This window comes from Artemia sp. Qi Xiang Cuo, chromosome 9 (assembly GCF_049724085.1).
Source record: "Artemia sp. Qi Xiang Cuo chromosome 9, ASM4972408v1, whole genome shotgun sequence".
In the NCBI taxonomy this organism is placed as follows: domain Eukaryota; kingdom Metazoa; phylum Arthropoda; class Branchiopoda; order Anostraca; family Artemiidae; genus Artemia; species Artemia sp. Qi Xiang Cuo.
In genome coordinates, this window is record NC_142802.1 from 21,360,270 (window position 1) to 21,386,010 (window position 25,741).

The window sequence follows — 25,741 nt, forward strand, 5'->3', positions numbered from 1 at the left end:
GGAACTTCACGGATACGTCAGTGGTGTCTATTCACGAAAATTTAGTGAGGGGGTAAAATGTATTTTGAAGGTCTGGTGGGAAAATCTTGTTGTTCTTTCAGTTTTGTTGAACGAAAATATAAAAAGGGTATTTTCAATCATATAGGCATTTTCAAAACTTAGACAGGAAAAAAAAATCTAGGGGCATACGCCTCCCCCTCGCCCCATTGACACTGCTGGGATCTGCCCATGTTTCAGATAGGAATGTCGATGAGTAAATTTTATATTTTATTTGTTAAATCTTTACACTGAGAATCACCACTGCACACGCCCACCATATTTGCATCCAATCGCGTAATTTATGTTGATCGTGTAAACCAAAAACTTTCGAGATTGTGATTTTTCAATGCATGTCCACTCAATAGAGTGCAAGCAACAGCAAAATATTTGTCCTTCAGTTTAAATTTAAGGAAAAATACTATGTAAGTTAGCAGGGGTGAATCTCCAGCATTTTTATGGGTGGGGGCAAGAAGGGTCATATCCAGATAGTTACGGGGCATGGGATATATAATATTTTTTTTCTCCACATTGTTGGGGGGGACAGTTGCCCCCCCCCAAACGACACCCCTGTAAGTTAGATAGCTTCTGGTAATTTAAAATTAATTTCAAAATACCAAAAAAATTTCTGACCAAGAAAAAATTCTGATATTATGTGTCTCCCTGACCAACAGAACGCTGTAACAGGCCGATCAATCGCATCCTGGTTAATCCATCCTTCGTTCTCAAACCTCTTTTCCGTTTCTTGTATTATAAAGGAGGCTGTCTTGATAGTCTAACCTCTAGGAGAATCCTTACAAGTAAAACCGTGGTGGCGATTATTTTACAACTCCTAGATCAACTATTATTTTATGATCTCTCACTTGTGTTGCTTCGTGGTTCACGCATACAACCACAAAGGTGATTAGGAAATTTGATACTCATGGGCCAAAAAAAATGGCTGAATAAAAACTGGAATTACTGCAGATTCATATTTCATTCTAAAATAGGTGATAAAACACTTTCTCCTTTGTTACCTTCTTTGACTATCACCGTGAAATCGAAAATGATAAAATGATAGGTTTTGCATTGAGTAATTTTGGAGTTTATGCTTTGTTCCAGGATTCTCATTTGGGGGAGGAGCAGCATTAAATAGCGAAAAACCTAAAAACTTTTAGATAATATCCAATTATTTTAGAAATAGTGTGGAAATACGGTTTTCCACTTTTTATCTCCCTCCATCTGGGAAATTTATGGCTTGGCCCCTCAAAACCTCCCGTAATTTATAATTAAAAGTTGTAGACGCCACAGAAATATTCAGCCATTTTCTTAAAACCACAACTGATGTTGTTCTAGGCGAAAATGCATGAATTTATTAGCGCAGTGGGTATCGGGTGGCCATTTGGATGACTTTGTACAGGCATGCGCTGTGTTGTAGCGTAATATTCAGGATTCCTAGCGTATGGTATTTTTCAAAATTTGGGGAGAGGGTTCAATTTTGTTAGTTTCTCGGCGTTTTTCAATGAAAATACCCAAGAAGTATTTTTCACTGAAAATACAAAAATGTATTTTCAATGAAAAAGAAAGAAGATATTTTTTGAAGATTTGGAAGGGGAAAATGCTCCCTCCTTGCCCCTTCCCCATATTAATACCACTGGTAATCAGATACACAGTAGAGTTTTTTCCTCAATTCGAAAAAGGTCATAAAAAGAATTACCTATTACGTTTTATGACTCTAGAATTAAGCTTTTAATTTACGTTTTTGCCATTCTTTAAGGAGCTGTATCTGTACTCGAAGTTCCGATTAAAATTGTGTATATTATTTATTAATAGTTTTTCTATTTTTTCTTATTTAATTCATTTGCTGTGAAAGCCTTTGAAAAGAAAATGATATAGCAAAATAAACAAAATTTAAGTGGAAACCATATATTTAGCATTCAAGTCTTTTTTTTCTTTTATTTTCGTTCTTTCTTTACTAAAGGGAAGGTCAGGCAGAGAATATTGCTTTTCTTATATATTATAATTTTATGGCTTCTGGATTCGGCATTTGATTTAAATTTGAGGTATTGCTGCAGAAGCTGCATTTGTGCTTGAAATACCGATTAAAATTCAAGTTGGAACGCATCCACAGTCGATGCAACGAATTTTCTAACAGAAGCAATCATTATAGTAAGGTGATAAAAACTTAAAAGCTTAAAATGACATTAAGCAGCGTACGGAAGTCATTTTGAGTTAACAAAAGCGCACATCTTTGTACATCATTAGGAGTGTTGCTTATTCAAGCAAGAATTCGTATGCAAAACATACGCGTTCAAGTTTTTCCTCAACAAGAATCATAAATCATGATTTTATCAGATTGGCTACTTGTTGCCAAACTTGATGGCGATTTGAAAAATTCTTTAAAGCGGATTTCAATGCTTGCATGATCTCAAATTTGAGGATTATATATTCTTTGATAATCCAATGAAGTTGAATCCACCGGTAGTGCGTGTCCAATCATGCGGTAAAGCTGGTGAAAGGTACTTCGTAAAATTTAGACAGATGCTTCGTTGTCTCTGTTTTTATCTCTTTCCTTGTTGTTGTTTTTTTTTTCTTGGCCCAGATATTTGTAATCTGCTTTTACTGATGATTTTTAATCTGAAAACAAAAATTGGGCCTGAATTATCGTTGACAAAACCAAAAAACCATTGGTGATTTATTTGAATATGATGAGAAATTACTGCAAAAATCGAAAAAAAAATGATGTTTCGAAAGTTGTCAGTGGTTGTGAATAGGACTTGAATATTTCTTCCAGGCACGTTAATTAGACGTCTTTGTTTCATAGTTCTCCCACCAACCTTTAGGTAATTCGCAATCATTTGTATGAATACGTTTTCTTCGTAATCTCTGTATTTTTAAGGACATCTCTTTAACTTTGACCCCCTCCGTGGCGCCAACTCACGAAATTGTGGGTGGGGCAACTTGCTTTTTCTTGAAAATCCTGCGGAGGGGCATTTTTTTCTGTTTTTTTTATGAAAATGCCAAAAAATGTATTTTTCAAAATCTAGGATTGCCCAATCAGTGCCCCCCCCCCTACCGTTGAAGTATCATCTCCAGACGCCAAATCCTATGTACCTACCTACAAAGTCATTTTAACGGTAGTCTTTTTTTTCTTTTTTGCAAAATCGCAACGCATAAACATGATCTTATTCCTTTAAGATTTCAAATGTTGTACTTCAACTAAAGAAATACGAATTTTAATATCAAGAGCGAATACATATTTTAAGTGGAGACGTAAATATGAGTAATTTGATTCAAAAACCTCATTCATTTCACCACTCATATAAAATCCTTAATGACTGTTTAACATAGCAATTACATGCATATCCCAAATTGGGCGTTTTTATGGGTTGAAAAAGGACTAAGAAAAGTTAGTGCCACAAGGGTTTTTGGAAGGACACTAAATTTATAGCGACCCCTGACCGGTGAGTCGGGTATAACCTTTAGGTGGCAATGTGGTCTAGTGGTTGAACAATGGCTTATGAAATAGCTAGAAATCAATTATTGGCCAAAACTGATCACACTTGGAATTTCTGTTGATAATGAATTCAGTTTGAAATGAGGTAATAGGTTCAAGATTGCTTTAAATTTCATATTTTTCTTTTTGAGTTTTGATCTATTATAATGCTACACGGGTAAATATTGAGTTTTTTGCATTATATTGTATAATTATTTTTTTTTGATTACATCAGTGACATTTAGTGTTAGGTATTTTAACGAGGGCTGGAGATACGGAACTCCTGATTTCCTATGGCTTGATGTGTATGCAACATTTTGAATGTCTTTTCTCTGGAGTGTGTGTTTTGATACCCCAAAAATTTCTTTTAGGCCAAAATTATACGGCAGGTGGTGTAGCAAAAACAAACGAATGACGTGGTAATAAGGGAGGTACGGAGGGGGGCTGGGCCCCACTGAAATCATAAATATCCTAATATTTTTAAATATTTTTAGTCCTTTTTATATTTTTTAATATTTTTAAATTTTTAAAAATATTTTTATCCTAAATAGTCCTAAATAGTTTTTTCACTTCTTATTCAATCTATCAAATAAGATTTGTCTTTTATTATTCCCCCCCCACCCGAAAAAAAATCATGTGAACTTTCCTGTTGAAGATTACTTAAAAGTTATGACAATTTTTAAAACAGTTAGATTTTGGGAGAATTTTCATTAGATGCCCTTCTCCCCTGCTGACGTAATTTTTAATGGAAACTGTAATCAGAGTCTTGTAACAAAACTGAAGTTAATTGTCTCTATCATTGATCTGTCCGTTGTTTAAGGGTTTAATCGTACAACAGCGGTTGTTTGCTTGGTCATAGAGCAATAACAAGTTGTTTTATTCTTTCTTAGGAAGCGACAAGTTAGTAATGATTTACTATTATAGTCTTATGTCAAAATTCAAGGATACTATCTCACAGTTCAGCGTATATTTATACCCCCAAGTGAGCTTTCGATACATATCTCCATGAATTATGTTTTTCCTAATAATATGATTTTTTTTTATGATCACGAATTTGTTCAAGTCAACACTGGACATAATAAGTTGTTGCTTGAATGTGTTTATCAACCCAAGTAGCTGATATTATCTTTCATTAGACTGCTTCAAGTAATGCTCCCTCAATTTGAAAACCTTGTAGGCAAGCATCTTTGGATTTTATTGGCGCCGTTTTGGAACCTTTTTAAAAAAGTGCCAAGGACATCAAAATGAAAATATTGTGAAGTTTTTAAAGCAGTTTCCCTTTTTTGTCATTGTTGCCACATTGAACCGTGATAAGCAAACGAATCTGATTAGTTAAATTTAGCAACGCTTTTTGTCCGTAATTTTAAACGTTAAAAATATGTTTATTACCAAAAACAACTAAACCTTCAGAAGAAAGCTACACTTTCTTAAACTGTCCGGTTTTATGTGTTTTAGCTTATGTTTTGCTGATTTTTTGCGCTTTTTTTTTAATTTGGTGCCCCTCCACTACCAAAAACTGGATAACTACAAACGGTGGTCTTTTTCATTAAACATTTCGCGATTTCTTTCAATTGTTCAGTATAGATATTGGTGTGAAAATTTACTCTTAACCAAATGGAATCATCCTTTTATCTATCCTTGGTACTTAACAATTATTGAAAATGTGAAATTTCCCCATTTGCTTGAATTCTTTGGTGGACCCAGGTGGCTGGGGGGTACCCCGGGCCCCTCCAAGATTTTTCTGGCGCCCTCATTCCTTGTTCTTCTTTTTACTCGAGAATAAATTTGTCAATTGGGTCAATTGTTGGCCCCTTTGTCACATTGCCCCCCAAGATTTCGCTCATTAGCGCTCTTTTTACGTTGGGACTCCCACAAGATTTTGCTCTAGATCCCCCTCCTGTTTGAATTCGTGGGATTTTAAATTTTCAAAGACCGATTTTTTGTCTTCACCCCTCTCCATCTCTCTTTCTTTCCTCATCCGTACCTGTGTTCTAGAAGAGACACTGCAAAGTTTCCGTAACAACTATCTGTAGTTGTAGGATTATAATGATGATATTTATTTTTGCAAATCTGCCGACGCTAAATATTTGCAAATTACCTCCAAAAAAGGGAGACATTTGCGTTTTGAATGGGGTAAAATATAATTTTTGAAGCGTTACTATCCAGGCGTATAAACGAGGATGGCTTCCAAATCTTGCTTTTTTTAGCGGCAGATTTGCATCGCAAATATCCCTATAAAAAGAAGCTAAAATAGTGCGAGGTTAATTAGGAGAAAACTTACGCAAGAGTATCAATATGCAACTCCGAATTTTTGTACAGTAGACGAATATAGCTTTATAGTATATTCAGTTATATATTTATATAGCCAAGGCCGTATCCCGGGGGGATTAGAGGGTTTGACCCCTCCCCCCCCCCCGAACTCGTAAAAACGTAACAAAAATGAATATAAACAAATTTTTGATATTTTTTCAGTTTTTTTTTGTAACCCCCCAATTATGGATACGACCCTGTCTATACCTTAGGTAGAATTTGTGACTTATTTAAATAAATTTCAATAACATTTTCAAAAAAGTTTTTTTTCTTACAGAACAAAAACGATACAGCACAGCTTATGCTTGTGAGGGGACAACGCTTGAACTACGCTGTGAGCCAAGCGAAGTCATCAGTTTAGTTCGAGCTAATTACGGACGTTTTTCTATAACTATTTGTAATGAGCACGGTGATACAGATTGGAGCGTGAATTGTATGTCTCACAAGTCGCTTCGGGTACTGCATTCGAGGTAAATTACTAGCTTTATATAGCTTTCATTAAGCCACTCTGTTTACAAAATCTTGGTAGGTTGCAGTCTCCGCCACCTAATACACGTCTCGAAGCGACCATTTTCCTTACACGCATGGCATTCTCACCAAGTGAGGTTGCTGGCGAAAACTAATCAGCTACCTTTTTTAGAACAAAAGAAAAATACGGTGTAAACCAAAGGAAAGATATTGGATAAACCGAAAAATGGTTTACCCAGCAACCGTTTCAAGTCTGAAATCTCCGTCGTTTTGAAACCGAGTATTGTGTATTTTAGATCATTTCCTCTGGCTTTTCTCAGAAACAAAATGCTTCTAATATCAATGCTTACACGTAGGCTATACTTTTCTAATAACTTCTTCGTAATTGTTTTCTTAAGCTCCAGAAATCTGCTTTTTTTGCAGTATGTTCTCATACTTCTGGGGAAATAGAAAAGCTATTATTTTTTCTTGGAAGTTAGTAAACATTCTTTCAAAAGGGAATTGTATAAGAAACTTTTGTTCCGAATTTGCCACTAAAATGTTCTAAACGCCCACAATATTTTTTTTTTTTTTAGAATAATTTGGTAAAGCTTTCAAAATGCCAGTTCCCTGTGTAACAGATTATTTGTGTATGTTCAAAACAGGTTTAAAGTTTGAAGACCACCCGTTTGTTTGAAGTTTTGAAGATTCACCCGTTTTAGTTACTTCAGGTTCACACTAAAAAAAAAAAAAAAAAAAAAAAAGACTTGAATTACCATTTATAATTGTTTAACTTGATAATTAAAATGTTTCGCTGCTGTAGCTCCTATATGAAGCAAGAGTTGTTATCTAGCTGTACGAACTTATACGATCTGAGACTATAGAAATATGTACATGGCCCTTGTAATTTTTATTCTAAAACAAAGCTTTTCCGTCGGTTTCTTTTTGTGATTTTGGGTATATATCGTTGTATGATGATAGAATAAATACATTAGCTAAACCCGTAGTACTTTAAGTAAAACATGGTGGAGGACAAAATCATTTTGACATAGTTACAATAGCCCCTAATTTAGTGTACTTAGGCTACTAAAAATGTCGAGGTACTTCACGTTAAAAACTTCACAGCTAACAATATTTACTGCAAACATAGAGTCCTTACATTTACCAATTTCATTGTAAACCGGGTTTTGATCAAATTTCACGTATTTGTCACACGAACAGCCCCCCTCCCAATTGGCATCCCTGCGAATTACTGGTTTTATCGTCTTATTGAGGACATATGCCTCTTGTGATATTTTTAGTGACAATTTGGTTAAAATCTTTAGCTCTGTGTTTTAGTAATTTCAGCTGTCAGTTTTTTTTTCTCAGAAATCCTATTGTTATGACCTGACTTGTGCATTTGGGGTATTTTCGTAGTTCTTGGCCTACTATCAACCCATCAAAGCCACATGTCTCTCATCTTTTCCTTTTTTTTATATAGTTTTTTTTTTAGTTCGAATTTTCCTCCCCCTACGAAATATATCCCCTCTGAAATTGATTCTGATATACATGTCTGCTACCCTCCAATACCTACAGCGTACTTAACAGATAATTTACAATAAAACTGCACAAAACTATTTCTTTTCAACAGGACATATTTTCCTAGAAATATTTGATTATATTTAGCAATAATGTATCCAGGTTTTTCTTCAGGGGGGGGGGGCTCACAAAAAAACCTTTAAAGACGCATCAAAAATTTGTTTAAAATCATTTTTGTTACGTTTTTACATGTCGGACAAACATTTCTTTTTTTTGGGGGGGGGGTCAAACCCCCTACCCCCTGGATACGGCCTTGGTATTTAGACTTTGTGTACTTTATAGTGTATAACTAGTTGTTAGATATTAAAATGTTGCTTCATTTTCCTCGATACGGGTTCATGCTTATAATTGTCCATCTTTCTGTATACTGTGTCTCTCTTAGTGTGGCTCTTCAGTGTTATATTCTTGTAGTTAGTTCTTAGAAAAAATAGATGCTGAATGATAGAGTAGCAAAAGAATACGGCAAATTAATTTATTTATTTTTAAATGTTATCAGTATTAATTTCAAACATGCTCAAATACAATTGACAAATTATGATAAAATTTTTTTTTTGATTTTAGATACGCGGCCCCTATGCTTCGCATGGCTTATTGCATGATAATCTGGTTCTGCAAATGAAAGCATGTTTACTTTAATTGTAAATACATTCTAAGACAACACTGGCTATACATGACGCATGAAACCAAGAGAGGAAAGTGTATAATAAATGAAAAAATAAAATCAAATAGGTGTTCATCATAGGTTTTCAATCAATTTTGTGTTCATGCAAACGTTTCCCTAATTGTTTGCATGAACACAAAATTTCAATTGATAAATCCCCAAGATTCGAAAATAAAAATGACAACTTTGATTCTGGTTTGGCCCTCCGTACCTTTAAAATCCTGAACATTTGGTTCCTTTTGAGGAGACAACTTTAATATCTACTGTAAATGGCCTACCGCAGTCTTTAAAGAGGTAATTGAGATCAAAAATATATACAGAAATTTGGCTATAAATAGAGACACAGGAGATATTTCCTTAAGCCCAATTTAATTTCAAAAGACTCAATCAATATTTTCGCCCAGTCTAATTTAAGACAACCTGTCCTCACATCTAATGAAAATCGTAGTTGCAGTATGGTGAATTGCTTATTATTTGTCTTCATATTTATCCACTGGCTGACAAAATCCTCATTTTCTCACCTATTTCATTTTGTTTTTTCATTTATTATATCCTTTCATCTCTTGGTTTCATATTTTAATTGTCTTCCTTAAATGAAACTTTGCCATAAAAAGACAAAACAAACCACCAGTAATTGCAAATTTTGCAGTATCCGACACAGGCACTTAGGAGTGACAAGGGAACCTCATACTTGTACCCGCAATCTTTTTTTCGATTTTTTTTTCACGTAATTCGCCTGTGTTTTTTGCGTTTTTCCTGAATCTATTCGCTTCCCCGAAGTAAACTGCATGGGCATGCCTAACCCTATAATGTGAATAATCACATGGATTTAAACTTCCAAAACTTTTTAAACTTTTCAAAATTATAAAAATGTAGTCCTCCGTGGGTTTGATTGATATTATTCACAGGGAGACATCTCTTTTCGAAGGGGTTCTCCAATTTGGTGTACCTAAATTTGAATCAGGGCACGACCTGGGCGGCAGCGCTTTGTGCCGCAAAGACGAAGGTGACGATAGACCGTGTCACTTTAAATTAAGTGACTTCATCTTGTGTGTATCATCATGTATCATCTTGTGTGTATCAAGTGTATCATCTTTAAGTTTAATTGGAAAATCAATTTTATACCTTCGCGCAACATCTTGGATGACTTATTGTCCAAACAATTTGTTTACCTAATATTTAAAAGTATTTGTTATGTATAAGGTTGAATCAGAGGCGGTCTTAAGGGGGGCAGAGGGAGCGCTTGATTAAGGGGCGCAAGATTTCAAATAAATAATCTAACTGTTATAATCATTTTGTAATTTTCGAAATTTTATTTTTATCAAAATAAAGTAGAGAGTGCAGTTAATAAAGAAAAATAATTAATAATTTTTTGAGTAATTAATAAAATAAAAATTAATAAAAATTAAGCAATATTAATTAAAATAATGAATAATAATTAAATAACTTAAATACCAAATAAAAAATTATATGCTAATTAATAAATTGAAAACAAGTTTGTTAATAAATGAAAAGTTTGGCCCGAAAATTTTGTGGGAGGCAGGGGGGTGCTAATCAAGATTTTGCCCTTAGCGCAAGACAGGCCAGAACCGCCACTGGGTTGAATCTATTTACAAAATAAGAGAATACTTCATGAAGCAAATAACTATTTTATTCACGTTTTATCTTCTATTCTGTGTAGGGTTTTATTTCTTACATTGTCAGAAATAATATGCTCACCTTTGAGCGAAATTTTTCCTACCTTTAAGGAATTACATGTTATTTTATCGTTTTAAAATTATTTAGTTTAATTATCTTAAGACTTTAGCGTATGTCTTTTTGTGTACTGACAAATATCGATTCTTTGTATATCGGTGGTTTTTAGGCTAAAAATAACCCTGAAAATAGAATCGTTATTTTTTTTAAGTACTTCTTGCTCATTTTCCCCTGATTTCTGCTGTCAACTGACAAACTTCATAGAATCTCAGAACTATTCAAATAACTAGGATGAGTTATACTTTTCCTTCAGGTTTGATTAACGAGAATCCTAATTGACATTATAGTCATTAAGTACTTATTTCTTAAATGGAAAACAAAACAGTTAGACGTAGTCTGTGCACATTAAAAGAAATTTCTTCTTTTTCTTTCGCCACGTAACACCCCTAAATCCTATAATTATAAAAACGGTTGTTAGAGAGGAAAAATTAAATAACACCTAATAGTTATAAAGTACAACTTTAGTACCATTTATCAAGGGGCATTTACATATACATGTTTGGGTTGTTTCTGGCCATTCATTAAAGCCCCTTTTTTGCCGACATATATATAAGTGGTAGCTATTTCACATGAGTTACTTCTCTCTTCTAAATATACTTTGGATTTATTTAAATTTGATACCGTATTAAAAAAAAGAAAAAAAGAACTGACACTTGCCTGACCTTGCTGCAACCCTGCTTAGTTTCTTCTTTCTTGGAAACAGTTACTGTAGTGTGCTTAAAAAGTCACACGTTTGGGTTGTTTCTGGGTTGTTTAAAGTGTGCATAAAAAGACCTTGATCAGTTCATTTGTGACTGCCAGAAAACAATTGATTTTTTTTTTAATTCAGAGCTCTGAGCGTCCGAAGAAGTTCAACTTTCAGTTGCGACTGACAAGATTTTCTTCTTTTTTTTTCTTTTTTCCTTTGGATTTCCTAGGAGAAGGGGCTACTGAACCAAGCTTGAGAGGGAAATCCCACTCAACGGTGTTTAGGTACGTGCCTAGTTATATCTGTGCTGGTACGGTCCTCGGAGTTTGGTTATCCTTGACCACCCAGTTAAAAAATTAAATAGTACCTTGAGGACTGGGGCATCAATGGGGGGGGGTATTTTCACGGAAAAATTGCTAAAAACAACACAACTGTCCCCTTAAATTTTTAAAAATTTATTCCTTCCTCCCCCACATTTTTGCTAATTGAAGGTACTGCCTAAGAGCGAATTATTTGAAGAAAAAGTATTTTAAGGCTGCCTAAGAATCCTGTAGCCCCAAAACGATCAGGAAATGTTGAACATTTCAGTTCATGCACGTTTATAAAGGGAGAGACATATAGCGATCTTGAAGTGCGGCCTGTTTTTTGGCGATGGTTCCGTATTTACGAATAGTTTTGACTATTGGAATTTGGGTAGGCCTATCCTTAAAATTTACTGCCTCGAAATAAATATATGGTGTGCCTCAATTTGGTAAAAATATAGCTTTTATTTGTTTTAAACATATTGGAAGACAAGGCTAAATATATTGGCAATTAAATACCGTATGCAATTCTTATTTCCCTTTTGGAAATAAGACAAATAAGATTCCCTTTTTTCGCTAACTAATACAGTTAGCGAAAAATTAATAACCTTTATTTTTTTCATATTGACTAGCCATTCTTCGAATTATCATTTTTATTAAAAGGATGCATATAATAAAAAATATAATATAATAATATATAGGCTATATCATTATATTAATAATAATATAATAATTAAAATATAATAACATTTTTAATATAATAAAAGGTTGAGCTTCACATCAAATTTGTTAACCCCCTCGGTACTTGTTAATGATACGGAACATACCCAAGAAGTGAAGTTAGGTTAATCCTAATGAAGTATACCCTTCTATAACCTTTATTTTATATAATAACATAATTTGGGCTGTATTGCACATTAGGAGGGGGGGAAGTATTTGGACAGTACCCTAACACCCCCACTCCCTAATGTGCAAATATATAGTCAAAATTATACAAGTCCAATGGATTCTGTCTAAGTCCAATGCATTGTATCACCCGTCTTTGTTGCTATGAAACCGGTTTTCTGATATGTAAACTAAGCGCAATTCATGAGTGTTCCGTATATTTAACAAACGTCGCCCCCTCTTGTTTTGTTCTTTTTCTCCTTTTTTTTACACGTAGCAATACCTTTATTTTTCACATTTCTGAAACATATACTTTATTTATTCTTAGTCCCTGTTCATACTTTTACGGAAATAATGTATATTTTTCATTCTTTGTTCAGGAAAAAAAGAAAGCATTAAAAGGTAGAAAGAGAAAGAAACTTTTGTTTTTTATGATATTCTATTACATCATTATCATAGTCTCGCTTGTTTATGGTCGATTGAATAAAAATACACACAAAAAAAATGGGTTCTTTAAATAACTGACGTTTTTGAAGGATAATTCATCGTCTAATTTATTCTGAAAATTAATGACCATACAAATTTTAGAAGAAAAATCCGCTCTAGAAAAAAATGAATAAATTATTGAAACAGTTCTGAAATTGATCCATTTTCTCTTGAAAGTGTTGAAAATCTATGACCTATTTTTTTAATTCCTGTTTTTGACCCTCCCCCTCCCAGTAACTAATTCTGATCCCCCTTAAGAGCCTTCTCTGATCTTCCTGACGCTTAACTACTAACTATGATATTAACTACTGTATATATAGTTAAGTGGAGTGCCGTAAAATTGTGAGCTAGCTATAGGCAAATAGTGAATTCACGAAGACTTCAGTATTTTCGATTGAATGTTTAAGCGCTCAGTTAATAAATTTATTAATTTGAGCTGCTGAAATTATTAATTTTATATGCTGAAATGACATAGCAAAATTTCATTTATTTAGTTTGACAGATTCAAATTTCTGTTCAAAATGTTTTATTAGGGCGCTTAAAAACTTAATGCAACGTTAGTATTGTATTTATACTAATATTAATATAAAAAAAAATCTTTTTCCACAAAATAAATTTTTCAAAGAAAAGTAAAGGCCTCCATTAAACAAAAAATGAACAAAAATAAAATCAAATAATCTACCAAGCTGGAAACTACCACAAATCAGCATCGATAAATAAATGAAACCCAAAACGAAAAGAAATTACAATAAATAACCGAGTCAAACTCAAAACCAGCAGAAATTGACATAAGTTGGGCTCAAAACCCCTATGCTTTCCCAAGGCCAGAACATAATTTGCACTTTACTGAAAAAATACAAACGTTTTTACTTTTATAACTTTAGTAAATCAAATAATGTTAACATTTTGATGACTTAATATCAGTATATGTATGTTTAAACGACAGTTTGATTAAACTGACAATGCACATTCATTTGTATTTTTTCAGTATTTTTGATTGAATGTTTAAACGCTCGATTAATAAATTTATTAATTTGAGCTGCAAAACATAATTTTATATGCTGAAATAACACAGCAAAATTTCATTTATTTAGTTTGACAGATTCAAATTTTTGTTCAAAATATTTTATTAGGGCGCTTAAAAACTTAATGCAACGTTAGTATTGTATTTATACTAATATTCAATAGTGCGAAAGTATTGGTAGTCTAAGCAGTGAATGTCTCCCATTAGTACCCAAAGCTTGTTCTCATTTCTTACTTTATAATATATTATTGTGCATGGTTATGATTTTAATTAGCTGCTCGCTTTGTTATTTTGAGTTTCCTTTTTTTAACGTTGCAGATGTGGGTCAGTGTCGAACTGTAGCATGCCCGTATCGAGTGACGTTTTCGGCGACGATCCTTGTCCAGGAACGTACAAATACGTCGAGGTTCAATATCAGTGCTCTGCTGGTTAGTTTCTGTTTATTTTCATCACTGCTTCTCTTTTACCAAATTGAATTTTCGCTGGCACTATTGGCTATTTAATTTAAGCAAAGAAATTCAAATTTCATAATCGTTGATTTTGAGACCCATGTCTTCTTTATAGCTTTATCTCTGGATATCAAAAAATAGTTTTATTTAATTATTTTAAATGCTTTAAAAGTTCTTAAGACTTCAATTATATAAAAAAGAAAAAAGATTAAATGTTTATTCAAATCACCCGTTATTTAATATTTGGTGTTTAAATGATTATTCATAATATTTGATATTTGAATATTAAAATACATAACATTATTGCGGTTTAAAATGTTAAAAATTTCCCATTAACAATATCTCACGAGTCATAACTGGGATAGTCCCTCTTAAATTCATTGTGCAGATACACCACGGAAGCTAAAAAATCAAAATATTAGCGTCTGAAATGTAAATGTTTTAAAAGCTATCATATTGTCTCTGTTTTAACTAGGATCATCTTTTAGTTTTACCTAATTACTTAGAAAAACTTAACTTTCCAAGAAAGCAGAGGTGTAGCTAAGTTTTTTGGCGCCCGGAGACAATCCCCCCCCCCGATCCGCTATCACCACCACAATATAAGTATATCATAATATTGACGGGAAAAGCCCTTAGTTTGGTGCCCTCTCAGATACTGTACCAGGGGACAGCCCCCTTCCCCTAGCTACACCATTAAAAAAAAAAATATTTAATGTAATACTTACTATGGTGTTAGAAAATAATTGTCGGCAATAAGAAATATGCCCTTTTCTTAGTTAGGAATATTCGTTTAAAAATTTAAAGGAAAGAAATTATCTTTGATGTCCAGAAGCCATATTTCATGGAAATAACAATTCCTATCTTGAATTTCTTTGCTTAACTATTATGCGAAAGACCAGTATTTATTATAGATATGCATTTTGTCGCAACCGATATGGGTGGGGTAACAATTTTTTTTAGCTTGCTTCAAACACAGAGTTTAAAAGTATCCTCCATTTCGCTGAAGTATTTGAAAAGATTTATAACTTTGAAAAAATATCCGGCAACGTTTGGTAAAAGTTTGAAGTACTTACAATGCTGGTCTCCGATTGCATTTATTTATTAGGTTAAGAAACAAGGTCATTATAGTATATCCTTTGACCTTAGGTGTGGACAACAGACGAACTGTACTATTTTAGCTTCAAGTTCAACATTTGGTGATGCCTGTCCCGGAACTTTGAAATATTTAGAAGTTCAGTATCAATGCGTGTCAGGTAATAAAATTGCATGTCATACTCTTTCAATTCTTCTGCGACTCCCTTGGAATTTAGCCTTTTTCTTCTTATTCGAGTAAATGCTCAAGAACATTCATAAGTGCACAACAAATGTATAATAAATTCAGGTTAGAATATTCAAACTCATCACTGCGTTTTTGTTTTTTGACATTCTTACTCTCTCTTTAAATCTAACTCTTTTAAATTGTACAAAATTAAGGTCTTTTTTTGCAAATAATAACCCCCCTTAATCACAAGGTGCTCTAATCACTGTACCGTAAATTAAATTTAGAATATTGAAATTCAAAAATGTACTTAGTTTATGTAAAAAAAATTCAGTGTAGAATCATTTTAAACTTCTAAATATATTTTATGGAAGTTGTTAAGCGTTTTGATTATTGGATGTGTTTTCTTAAGAGAGGGGGGAGACTAAAATGTCTAGGGTTCAGCATCGACAAAAAGACGTTTCTTCAAAACATGGTCTTTCTATACCGTTTTCTTTAAAAGAAATTTTTTAGTCATGCCTAAGTCTTTTTTGTCGAAAATAGAAACTTTGAGTTTTAATTAAATTGTTTCGAGTACAATCTGGCTCTGTCTATACAAAATAACTGCGTTGTCGTTTTTATTTAATAAAAAATCATTAGACGAAAAAAAGTCCTAGGTATTTGGCGTTCGTTTGTGTTCTTGAGTATAGAGAGTGCTCTTAGGTACTATTTGGTATGGACTAAGTCAAATCAGTTTCCAAAAAATTGTTGGTTTTTGATCCTAAAAGATTTTTTTTTTTTTCAATTCATAAAATTGGTCTTTATTCTTGGGAACATAGCTGTAAACGCATAATATTACGGTCGAGACAAGTGATGTGATATTAAAGCCTAACAAAATGGACTTGATCAGATTCGTTTTAAGTTAAGCCTATGGCCAACTCAGTGGACATTGTTCCTTCGGTACTCATCCATTGTATCAAGGCCATTTATAAATCTGTACAGTTAGTAAATGTGGACATGTTATGCCTTGTTGAAGTTGGACAGTGCAAGGATTTACAATCTGTGTAGCTAGATGGCGCTAGGAACTCCTCCTGCTTCCCCCTGTATTCTTGGGTAGTAAGGTCGGCATTTTTAACTCTTTTGAAACCACAACCGGACAATAATATGGGCAACTGGAGGGTCTCACAGACCCTAGCCCGCTCTTTTCCATAAAAGAAGAGACATTAATTCTCTTTAATGTGGGAATTATGTAAGTGTTTACAATATACATAAATGGAGGGTCCCAGGGCCGGAAGACAGGTCCCAGGGCCTCCCCCGGACTGGCTCCTCTCCTCACCGGCACCCACTATGTCCATGAATATAGAAAAGTTGTATCTGTTCTGTATAAGCTCAATCACCTTTTCATCATTTAAAGAATGTAAATAATTTTGAAGTCCACACTAACAAAAAAAAACCAAACTAAAAAAAAAAACCAACTATTAACAAAAATTAAAAATCTTAATATATCAGTGTTGGTTTTATTTTGCTTGTTTCACTGTCTGTAATAAAAGAGCTCCTGTTTTAAATTTTTGTTTCTACATCCAAAATACTGTGTTAAGATTTAGTGTTATTTATTGCGGAGGATTCAAATGTCAATAACGAAATGGGTTCATGTTAGTGGCGTCAGTTTGTGAAAATGTAGAGGGAGGGGGTAAATGTATTTATCCAGAAGGGACAAATTTTGTGTTTTTGTTTCAATTTCTCCAATGAAAAGATTAAAAAAGTCACTTTCAATGATAATATCGGAAAAAGATATTTTTCAAAATTTAGAGGGGAGGGGTGAATAATTTTCGGGTAAAATTCCGTCCCTTCCCCCCAATTGACGCTCCTGGCTTGTGTTACCTTATGTTCACCACTTATACAGAATATAAATCCTTGCTTAATTCTAATTTCAAAAAAGAGTACTCTATACAAGGGTATGCTATCTTGATACGAGGAAGTGCTTACTCTTTGTCATCTGGTTTACATTTCGAAGTATTGCTCGTTCTGCCATGCGTGACACTTTTCGCCATGTATGGTACACATCGCTATGATACCTCTTGTATTTATACTAACATGCGTCTGGTTATAGATGCTCTTCTTAGCACATTCCTTCATTAGCACAAAAAGTTATGCCAGCATTCAGCAATAACATAAATTTACTTAGATGATTCAATAATAAATAAAATTAAAAATAATAATAAGATTGTTAAAGTTGGCTTGTAGGCGACTCTACTTAATTATTCATGTGTTTGGAATTCGAACTTCCTTGATATTGTACTTACTTTTTGATTAGGTACTATAACAAGAACGCCTTTGGATAAGTTTCCAAATTTGTCTTTTTCTCTTCAAGTATCTACCCACAAATATCCTTTGAGCTGACAATTAAAAGTCATGGAGAACTAATTAAATTATGCTCTGACAAAATGGAGGATCAATTTTTTCTTTCAGAGGCGTATATAAAGTAGAGAGGAGGAGGTTATGCCATCCCCAATAGTTTTATTTTTGGCTCCACTTCCTTGTCGATTCATTATTATTCTGTCTTTCTAATGAGTGTGACAAAACTTAAAGTTATCTTAAGATTTTACTTTCCGGAATTTGGAAGTTATGAAATCCTCCCAAGTTTTGAGTTTAAGAAGAGTTGTAATTTTACAAATGGATAATAAACTATGAATCTTTTTAGTCAAGTTTTTTTTTTAAGAAAACGTATTTTTAAATACAAAATACAAATTGGATACAAATTACAGAAAAAGTATTTTCAAATTTTATTTGACAGTTTTATCACCCCCACTTCCAATCAATATTTTCATCAGACGCACTAATTTTTTGGTGAAAACTCTTAATTGTTGTCTTCTTGGAAATGTTTATAATTTAGTGCTTATTGAGGACAATTTTTAGAAAAAAAATGATAAAACTTCCCCTCTTCAAAATATTTTTCGGCACGGCTAACCCTACCCAGACGTGTGTCCCTCCCATTAAATCAAGTTCCTTTCAAACTTTTAGATTTTCCTGTAGAATAAAGTTCGAACAATAAACCTCGAGCTGTATAATACCTAAGAGCAGTGGTTCTCAAACTGCTGATACAAGTTCCATCAAGTTTAATTTTACCCATCAAAAGTTACGCGCCTGAGAAAATTTGCCTTATTTTCGAAAAAATGAGTGAAACAAACCCTAAAAGTCAATAACTTTAATGAAAAAAACACCATCAGATTCAGCGTATCAGAGAACCCTACTATAGAAGTTTCAAGCTCCTATCTACAAAAAAGGGCACTAGAACTTTTAATTTCCGTTCCAATGAGCCCTCCCACGATATTCTAGGACCACTGGGTCGGTACGACCACCCCTGGAAAAAAAAAAAAAAAAACAAAAAACAAACAAACAAACAAATAAACACGCATCCGTTATTTTTCTTCTAGCAAAAAATGGAAAATTCCACATTTTTGTAGATAGGAGCTTGAAACCTCGATAGTAGGGTTCTCTGATACGCTGACTATGATGGTGTGATTTTCATTAAGGTTTTATAACTTTTAGGGGGTCTTTCCCCCTTTTTTCGAAAATAAGCCAAAGTTTCTCAGGCACGTAACTTTTGATGGGTAAGATTAAACTTAATGAAACTTATATATTTGAAATCAGGATTAAAATCTGATTCTTTTGATGTATCTATTGGTATCAAAATCACGTTTTTTAGAGTTTCGGTTACCATTGAGCCGGGTCGCTCCTTACTTACAGTTCGTTACCACTAACTGTTTGAAAATGTGGAATTCTCTATTTTTTTGTCAGAAGAAGATCACGAAAGCATGTTTGTTTGTTTGTTTGTTTTTTTTGTTTTGTTTTGTTTTGTTTCAGGGGTGATCGTATCGATCCAATAGTCCTAGAATATCGTAAGATGCCTCATTCGAACGGAAATTAAAAGTTCTTTTGGCCGCATCAAAATTTTGAGATATCCATTTTGTTCTGCATAGTCGAAAATCTAATAAATGTGTCTTTGAGGATAACTTAATGCCCCACAGTTCCCGGGGGAAGGGCTCCAAGTTATGAACTTTGCCCATTGTTTACATATAGTATTGGTTAATGAAAAGTATGCAGACGATTTCAGGAGGCATTTTTTTCAAAGTTCAACCCTACCCAGGCACGTATCCCTCCCGTTAACTCAAGTTCCTTTCAAACTTTTAAATTTGCCAGTAGAATAAAGTTCGAACAATAAACCTCGAGCTGTATAATACCTAATAGCAGTAGTTCTAAAACTTATTTAGACACTGTACCCCTTTTTACCCACAAAACATTTTAGGTACCACTTCTCAGTTACCGGTACTAAGTAAGCTAAAATATAGATAGGATTGCCAGTCCTACAGTTGAAGGGTTTTGACCTATGAAGCTAAGAGAGGAAAGGAAATAATTAATGATCAATAAAACCAAAAAAGGGTGAGGAAACGAGGATTTTGTTGAAGGTTTTTTTTTTGTTGGCCGGGCGCGTACCCCCTAAAAATTTTTGTGTACCCCCAAGGGCTACGCGTACCACACTTTGAAAACACTGCCTTAGAGGGAGGGTCCAGGTTTTTCCGGAGGTTTGTATTCAAACACGGAAAATTAGGTTTCATCGAATTTTGTTAGGAGGGGTTCCTTGTGATTATTCCTAAGGTAGGGGTCCTTCAGACCTGCCTCAGGGTGGAGAGCTTTTGAGACAAGTCCAAAAGGGGATTATCCTTCCTTATTTACCCGTGTAGAGGTATATTTTTTCTCCGATTTGCGCTGCCGTAATCCTCAACCAGTGTGATGTTTTCCACACAGTTTTTTAATCAAGAATTTAGGCTCTCTGCAACTGATTTTTGTACGCTTGTTTTTACAAATAATCTCAGAGGAGCAGCAATGAGAAAATGATAAAGAATCCAAGCCGCCCTCTGAAGATTTCTATTGAATAGGGATTGTAAGCTGACACCATTCAGGGCGAAAAGGAGTTTAGTTTCTTGTGAAATAAAACGGTAATTTTAGCCTTTTCATGCCCTTATAAAATGTCATTTTCATCATGATTAGAATAAATTTATTTCATTGACTTTTAACCGGCGATGAATTATTACCGAACAAGAGGATTATTTCGCTAATGATTGTTATTATGGATTATTATTTATTACTTTTATGTCATTTTTAATGAAGCTTTTTTGTGGTTTTAATTTGGCTTCATCGAGTTATATGACTATTGTTTTATGTATATAATTTTTTTTTATAGCTTGTTTTTTTTGGTACCTTTGCAAGACTTAATACTAGTTTTTATGTTTTCTGTAATAGCTTTTCTTATTGCGTTTCTAACGTTTTGCCCCGAAGAAAATTAATTAGGAAGATAGTTTGAAATAAAGATTTTTTTTTAAATATTCTTTCATTGGCTAATTTTTTTACGTTAATTTTGTGTTTCTTGAAACTCGGGAAAATTCTTAAAAACTCACGTTTGTCAAATAATGGTACCATTAAATCACCGTATGAATTTATCTATAAGTATATCCGGTCACAGTGAACTTGTATCTAAAGCAATGCGATGATAACTGTTTTAAATTTGCTTCTGATATGATTTTGTCTGTATGAACGACCTTTGTTGTTAATCTTGGCTGTTGGTTTTATTTCTTGTTTTGCCGTGGAGAGCGAGGGAGGAGTTGACAGGTGGAGGGAGTTTGAATCTCCCTTACACCTGAAAATTTGTCTCCGACTCATACAAATGTGACAAAATGCATATAAACAGTTTTTAATGCGTTTCGTAAAGTTTTTTGTTGTACCCCCCTTTCCCCCGAACAAAAATAACCCCTTCCCCCCGAACAAAATCCTAGATACGGCTTTGTGTGCAGATATTAGATATTAGATGCATAATGGAATATTTAGCTATTTTCTTCTGCAATTCACTGTCTTCACAATTTCCTCATTGCATTATCTTACTTAATATTTTTATGAGTTGAATTAATTATGTTATTTAAAATTACGACTTAAATACTTAAAACAAAACTTTTCGGTTATCTTTGAATGCTTCGAATTTTTCCTTTTAAAATTAAGCAATTTTTTCGTTTTTATACAAGTTTCTAGTATGTCAAGTTTCACAGTTTAAAACGAATATAAAAAGTACTTAATCCCCTGCGATGCATCATTTTCATCAAATAGTTGCATAAAGAGTAGTGAGAGAACAAAAGTTGAAAGCTTGTGCTTTGGAATTGAAGACTCTACTTCTGAGCTAACTTTGATCTCTCGGCTGATGTATTTCTCAGTGTGAAACACCGAGATGTAGATTTTAAATGAAGGGCGAACTTTTGATTAAGTGAAATGAGCAGAAGGGAAGAGAAATGTCTTAATTTCTTCATGAAGCATGGGATATCCCTAACGAACTATTGAGTTTGTGAAAGTTTTAATTGATCGAAGTTTTATTTCTTTTTGAATTTTTGATATCCATTTAAGTTCAAATTTCTTTCTATACTGCATTGATATATTGTCACACTGCAGACATGTTCTTAAATCTTAATGTCATACCAATAAAAAAGGCAAATTGTTTTTTAGCAAGACGTAAAAATCGTTTTGAAGGCTGATGCTTCTTCGATAGCATATACTCCTTAGTTAATATTTAGGTTAGTGTTTATCTACTTCTTCATCCTTGTGGAACCCCAACAAGTTACTAGTTTCTAGGAGCCCGTACATAACAGATACCTTATTTTTCGTACTAGTTTTAGGGAACCCTGCTCGAGAGTTTCGGGTATATTTTAACACTTGAGTCTGAATTTGCTTGATTAGGATTTTTAATTATGTTAACTATTTCCTTGTCTTAAATCAAAACAATTTTATCCCAAACTTTTATTAAAAAAAAACTTTTTAAACTTTTTAAAAACAAACTTTAAAAACAAAACTTTTATCCCAAAAAATAGAACATTTATAACTTGTCTAAAAAATGGCGAGGTGAACATGTAACCGCCTGATAAACTGAAACTATACCATTTTGATGGCAGCTTCAGGGGGAGAGGAGGTTGTATATCCTGAATTAAAGAAAATAATAACTAAATATAAAAAAATTTCTTACCAAGCTTTACTCGGATTTAATTTTATAACTATTTATAGACATCCTTCGTATCAAAGACTCAGTAGGTTTTTTTTATTCTTACGGCTACAATTATTTTTGTAAATTTGTCTTAGCATGAAGCCACCTAAGACCAACCCACTGTCGACTATTTTTCAAATTTTTTGACATTAGTAACTCGCAAATTATATTTTTTTTGTGCTTGGTACTTTTGAAAAAACATATGCGACGTCAAAGGGTTTGTCGAAAAGATGGGACTGAAATACAGGGTTAGGATTTTAGAAGACATTTGTGTATACTTGTCCAAAATCTTTCGGAAAGTTATATCTCAATAAGAAACACTATACATACACAATGGATAAATTTCATAAATTACAGCCCTTTCTCCAGGAGCTGTGGGGGGCTTTGTCATCCCCAGAGACATAGTTATTGGAACTTTTAACTATGATGAACAAAATGGCTGTTTCAAAATTTTCATCCAATGGCTTGGGGGAAAAATAAATGTTATATAATTACAAATTGAGAAGTCGTAGATTTTCAAAAGATGTCATTTCTATTAAAACATAATAATAAACTGTATTACGATTTTATGCAATGTCATAATTTTCACAAATCCCCATGCTTATGAGTGCTTCAATAATAAAAAGTTTCCTTTGTTTTTAGCGACTACGCCACCCCCAACGACTCGTCCGAGGCCACCCTGGTTCAATTCTCCAATTCCCTCTGTTTGGAATCCTCCTTCTCGTAATGATGCTCAAAGCAGATTGCAATCTACAACTGAAACTACTACAACAACAACCACCTCTCCAACAACTACCACAGTCCTTCCGACACTGCCTAATACACCCTCGAAAAATGAATCAATTCCTATATTTGTTGAAAATGTCGAAGGTGTTACGGTGCCAGTACCAGAAATTCCAGGGAAATATATTAATAAGAAAGGTGGGTGGCAAAGAATTGACGAAGGTGACACTACTCTACCGCCAATGGTGGAAGCTGAAACAACCACGGTTGAATTAACTCCCCTCCAAAAGGAAATAGAAATAATCCAACCAGAGCCGATAAACACAGTGCCAGCAGATACAAGCAATATGTGTCTCCCGAGTATGATGAGGGGATTATTTTGGAATTGGACAAAAGGTGGAGAAGTAGCCATACAGCCCTGCCCCGGTGGAGCAACTGGATATGCTAGGTGGCTCTGCTACCCTGAAACAGAGTTAGCTCAAGCCCATTGGGTCCACAGTACCCCAGATTTGAGTGAGTGTAAATCTGTGTGGTTGACAAGTCTTGAATCGCGTATTGCTGAAGGAGATTCTTTAATATCAGTAGCGAATGAGCTCTCTCAAGTCACCAATAGTAAGACATTATATGGTGGAGATATGGTTGCCGCGTCAAATCTGCTTAAAAAACTGGCACTAAAAATGGCAGTTGATTTGCAAGCTTTTCCGGATTGGCGGCAAAGAGAAGCAATAGTGACAGAATTAGTTCAAAGTGTTGTCCAGGCTGGATCAACACTCCTTGAACCAGGTCAGTATATGGCTTGGCGTGACCTTGGTCATGTTTTTGACACCGATGAGGTTTTCAGTGATCTAAGCAGAGACCAGCACTCTAGAGTGACTTCTACCTCCTTACTGACTGGGCTTGAAGAAAACGCCTTCCTTCTAGCAAATACAATTATGCGACCAAAAACTATTGTCCAGGATGTTGAGAATATATGTAAGTACTTTGATTTCTGTATTGTGTTTTAGTTCGGTATATATATATATATATATATATATATATATATATATATATATATATATATATATACACACACACACACACACACATATATATATATATATATATATATATATATATATATATATATATATATATATATATATATATATATATATATATATATATATATATATATATATATATATATATATATATATATATATATATTGACCAAAGTCTTATTAGGGCATATACAGTGGTGGTTCTGGCCTCTCTTGCGCCCGGGGCAAAATCCTGATTAGTATCCCCCCCATGGTCGCCCTAAAATTTTAGGCCAAATTTAAACAAAACTTTCATTAATCAATAAATTAGTATATTGGTTAATGAATAATTTATTTTTTAGTTTTTTTATCTTAATTTAAATATTATGGTTATTAGTTATTTTTAAACTTAATTGATTTTATTAATTAATCAATAATTTATTAATTACTTTCATTTATTAACTGCGCCCTCTACTTTATTATGATTATAATGGTTAGATTATTTATTTGACATTTTGCGCCCCTAAAATTTCTGCACCCGGGACAAGTGCCCCCCCCCCCCGCCACCGTAAAGCTGCTACTGGCTATATACAAAATGAATTGACAAAAAGTCTACTGCAAAACAATAGAGGTATCGAATTGTTGCCTTATGTATGAATCTTCTTTTTTTAACATGTAAAAGAACTTTGGAAATTTAGTACCATACGCATAAAATTCAAGAAATATCATCATAAATAACATTTAAAAATTATCCTTTTACATCTTCTCTATCGATGAAAATTCTGATTTGCAAATTTTCTGAGTACAAGTAGATATTCCATATTCGAGTTGTGGTAAAATAACTCTTAAAAAAGTCTTATCAAATATGACCTAACATTTTTCCATTTGTATTTAGGATCAGCTTCTTAAAAAGAATGAGAGGAGTACCTGGAACTTCCTTTGCTGCAAGAAGGCGATAATGGTTTATGAATAAACTTGCACACATGGAGGAGGGGGTTCTCCATTGAGAATTGCCTCAAGGAATTCCCTATGGAAAAGGTTAAAAGTAATTTCCCAAAAGTGCACTTGTTTTGTCTTTTTATTACTCCACCCCATGAAAAAAAAAGCCTCAACCTCTGCTCTGTTCACCTTTTAAGAATTGGACACGTGCACACCTATGTTAACGTGTGTAATTCAAATTGTTTCATTTGTGATAACTAAGAGAGGAAGGCTGTAAAGGAGCTCTAAGTGTCAAATTGGGTACTAACCCGCAGCTTCCTCAACTGCAAGGAGGATGACCATGGTTTATGGATTGGCTGATGGACTTATACTGAAAGAGTTTAAAATTGTTTCCTAAAAACACACTTGCCTTTTTATAGCCCTTACTTCCCCTAGTACCCTCCCCCCTCTGTTCCCTCTCTTAGAGTTGGACATGTGCGCACCTCTGTTGGCGTATATGCCGTACTTAAATCGTTTCATTTATGAGAACTAAGGGTGGAAGGCTGTAAAGGGGCATCAAATGTTAAATAAGTGGAGAATCGACGTAGTCAGGTCTTGGTTCCTTCGCCAGATGTAAAACAAATTGATTTATCTCATCATATAATGGCTT

General features: G+C 33.7%; 1 protein-coding gene across 3 annotated transcripts in view; it reads left to right on the forward strand.

Moving 5' to 3' along the window:
• The window catches only part of Cirl (Calcium-independent receptor for alpha-latrotoxin), a 140,650-nt gene that overhangs the window by 45,412 nt on the left and 69,497 nt on the right, over positions 1–25,741 (forward strand). For 2 of the 3 annotated variants that reach the window (XM_089094366.1, XM_089094368.1), the window contains exons 3-5: positions 6,099–6,291; positions 13,966–14,075; positions 23,054–24,106. In XM_089094366.1, coding sequence (XP_088950492.1) covers positions 6,099–6,291; positions 13,966–14,075; positions 23,054–24,106 — 1,356 coding nt within the window. Of the gene's footprint in view, positions 1–6,098; positions 6,292–13,965; positions 14,076–15,242; positions 15,350–23,053; positions 24,107–25,741 lie in introns of all 3 variants that reach the window. The other variant, XM_089094367.1, reaches the window with a different exon arrangement.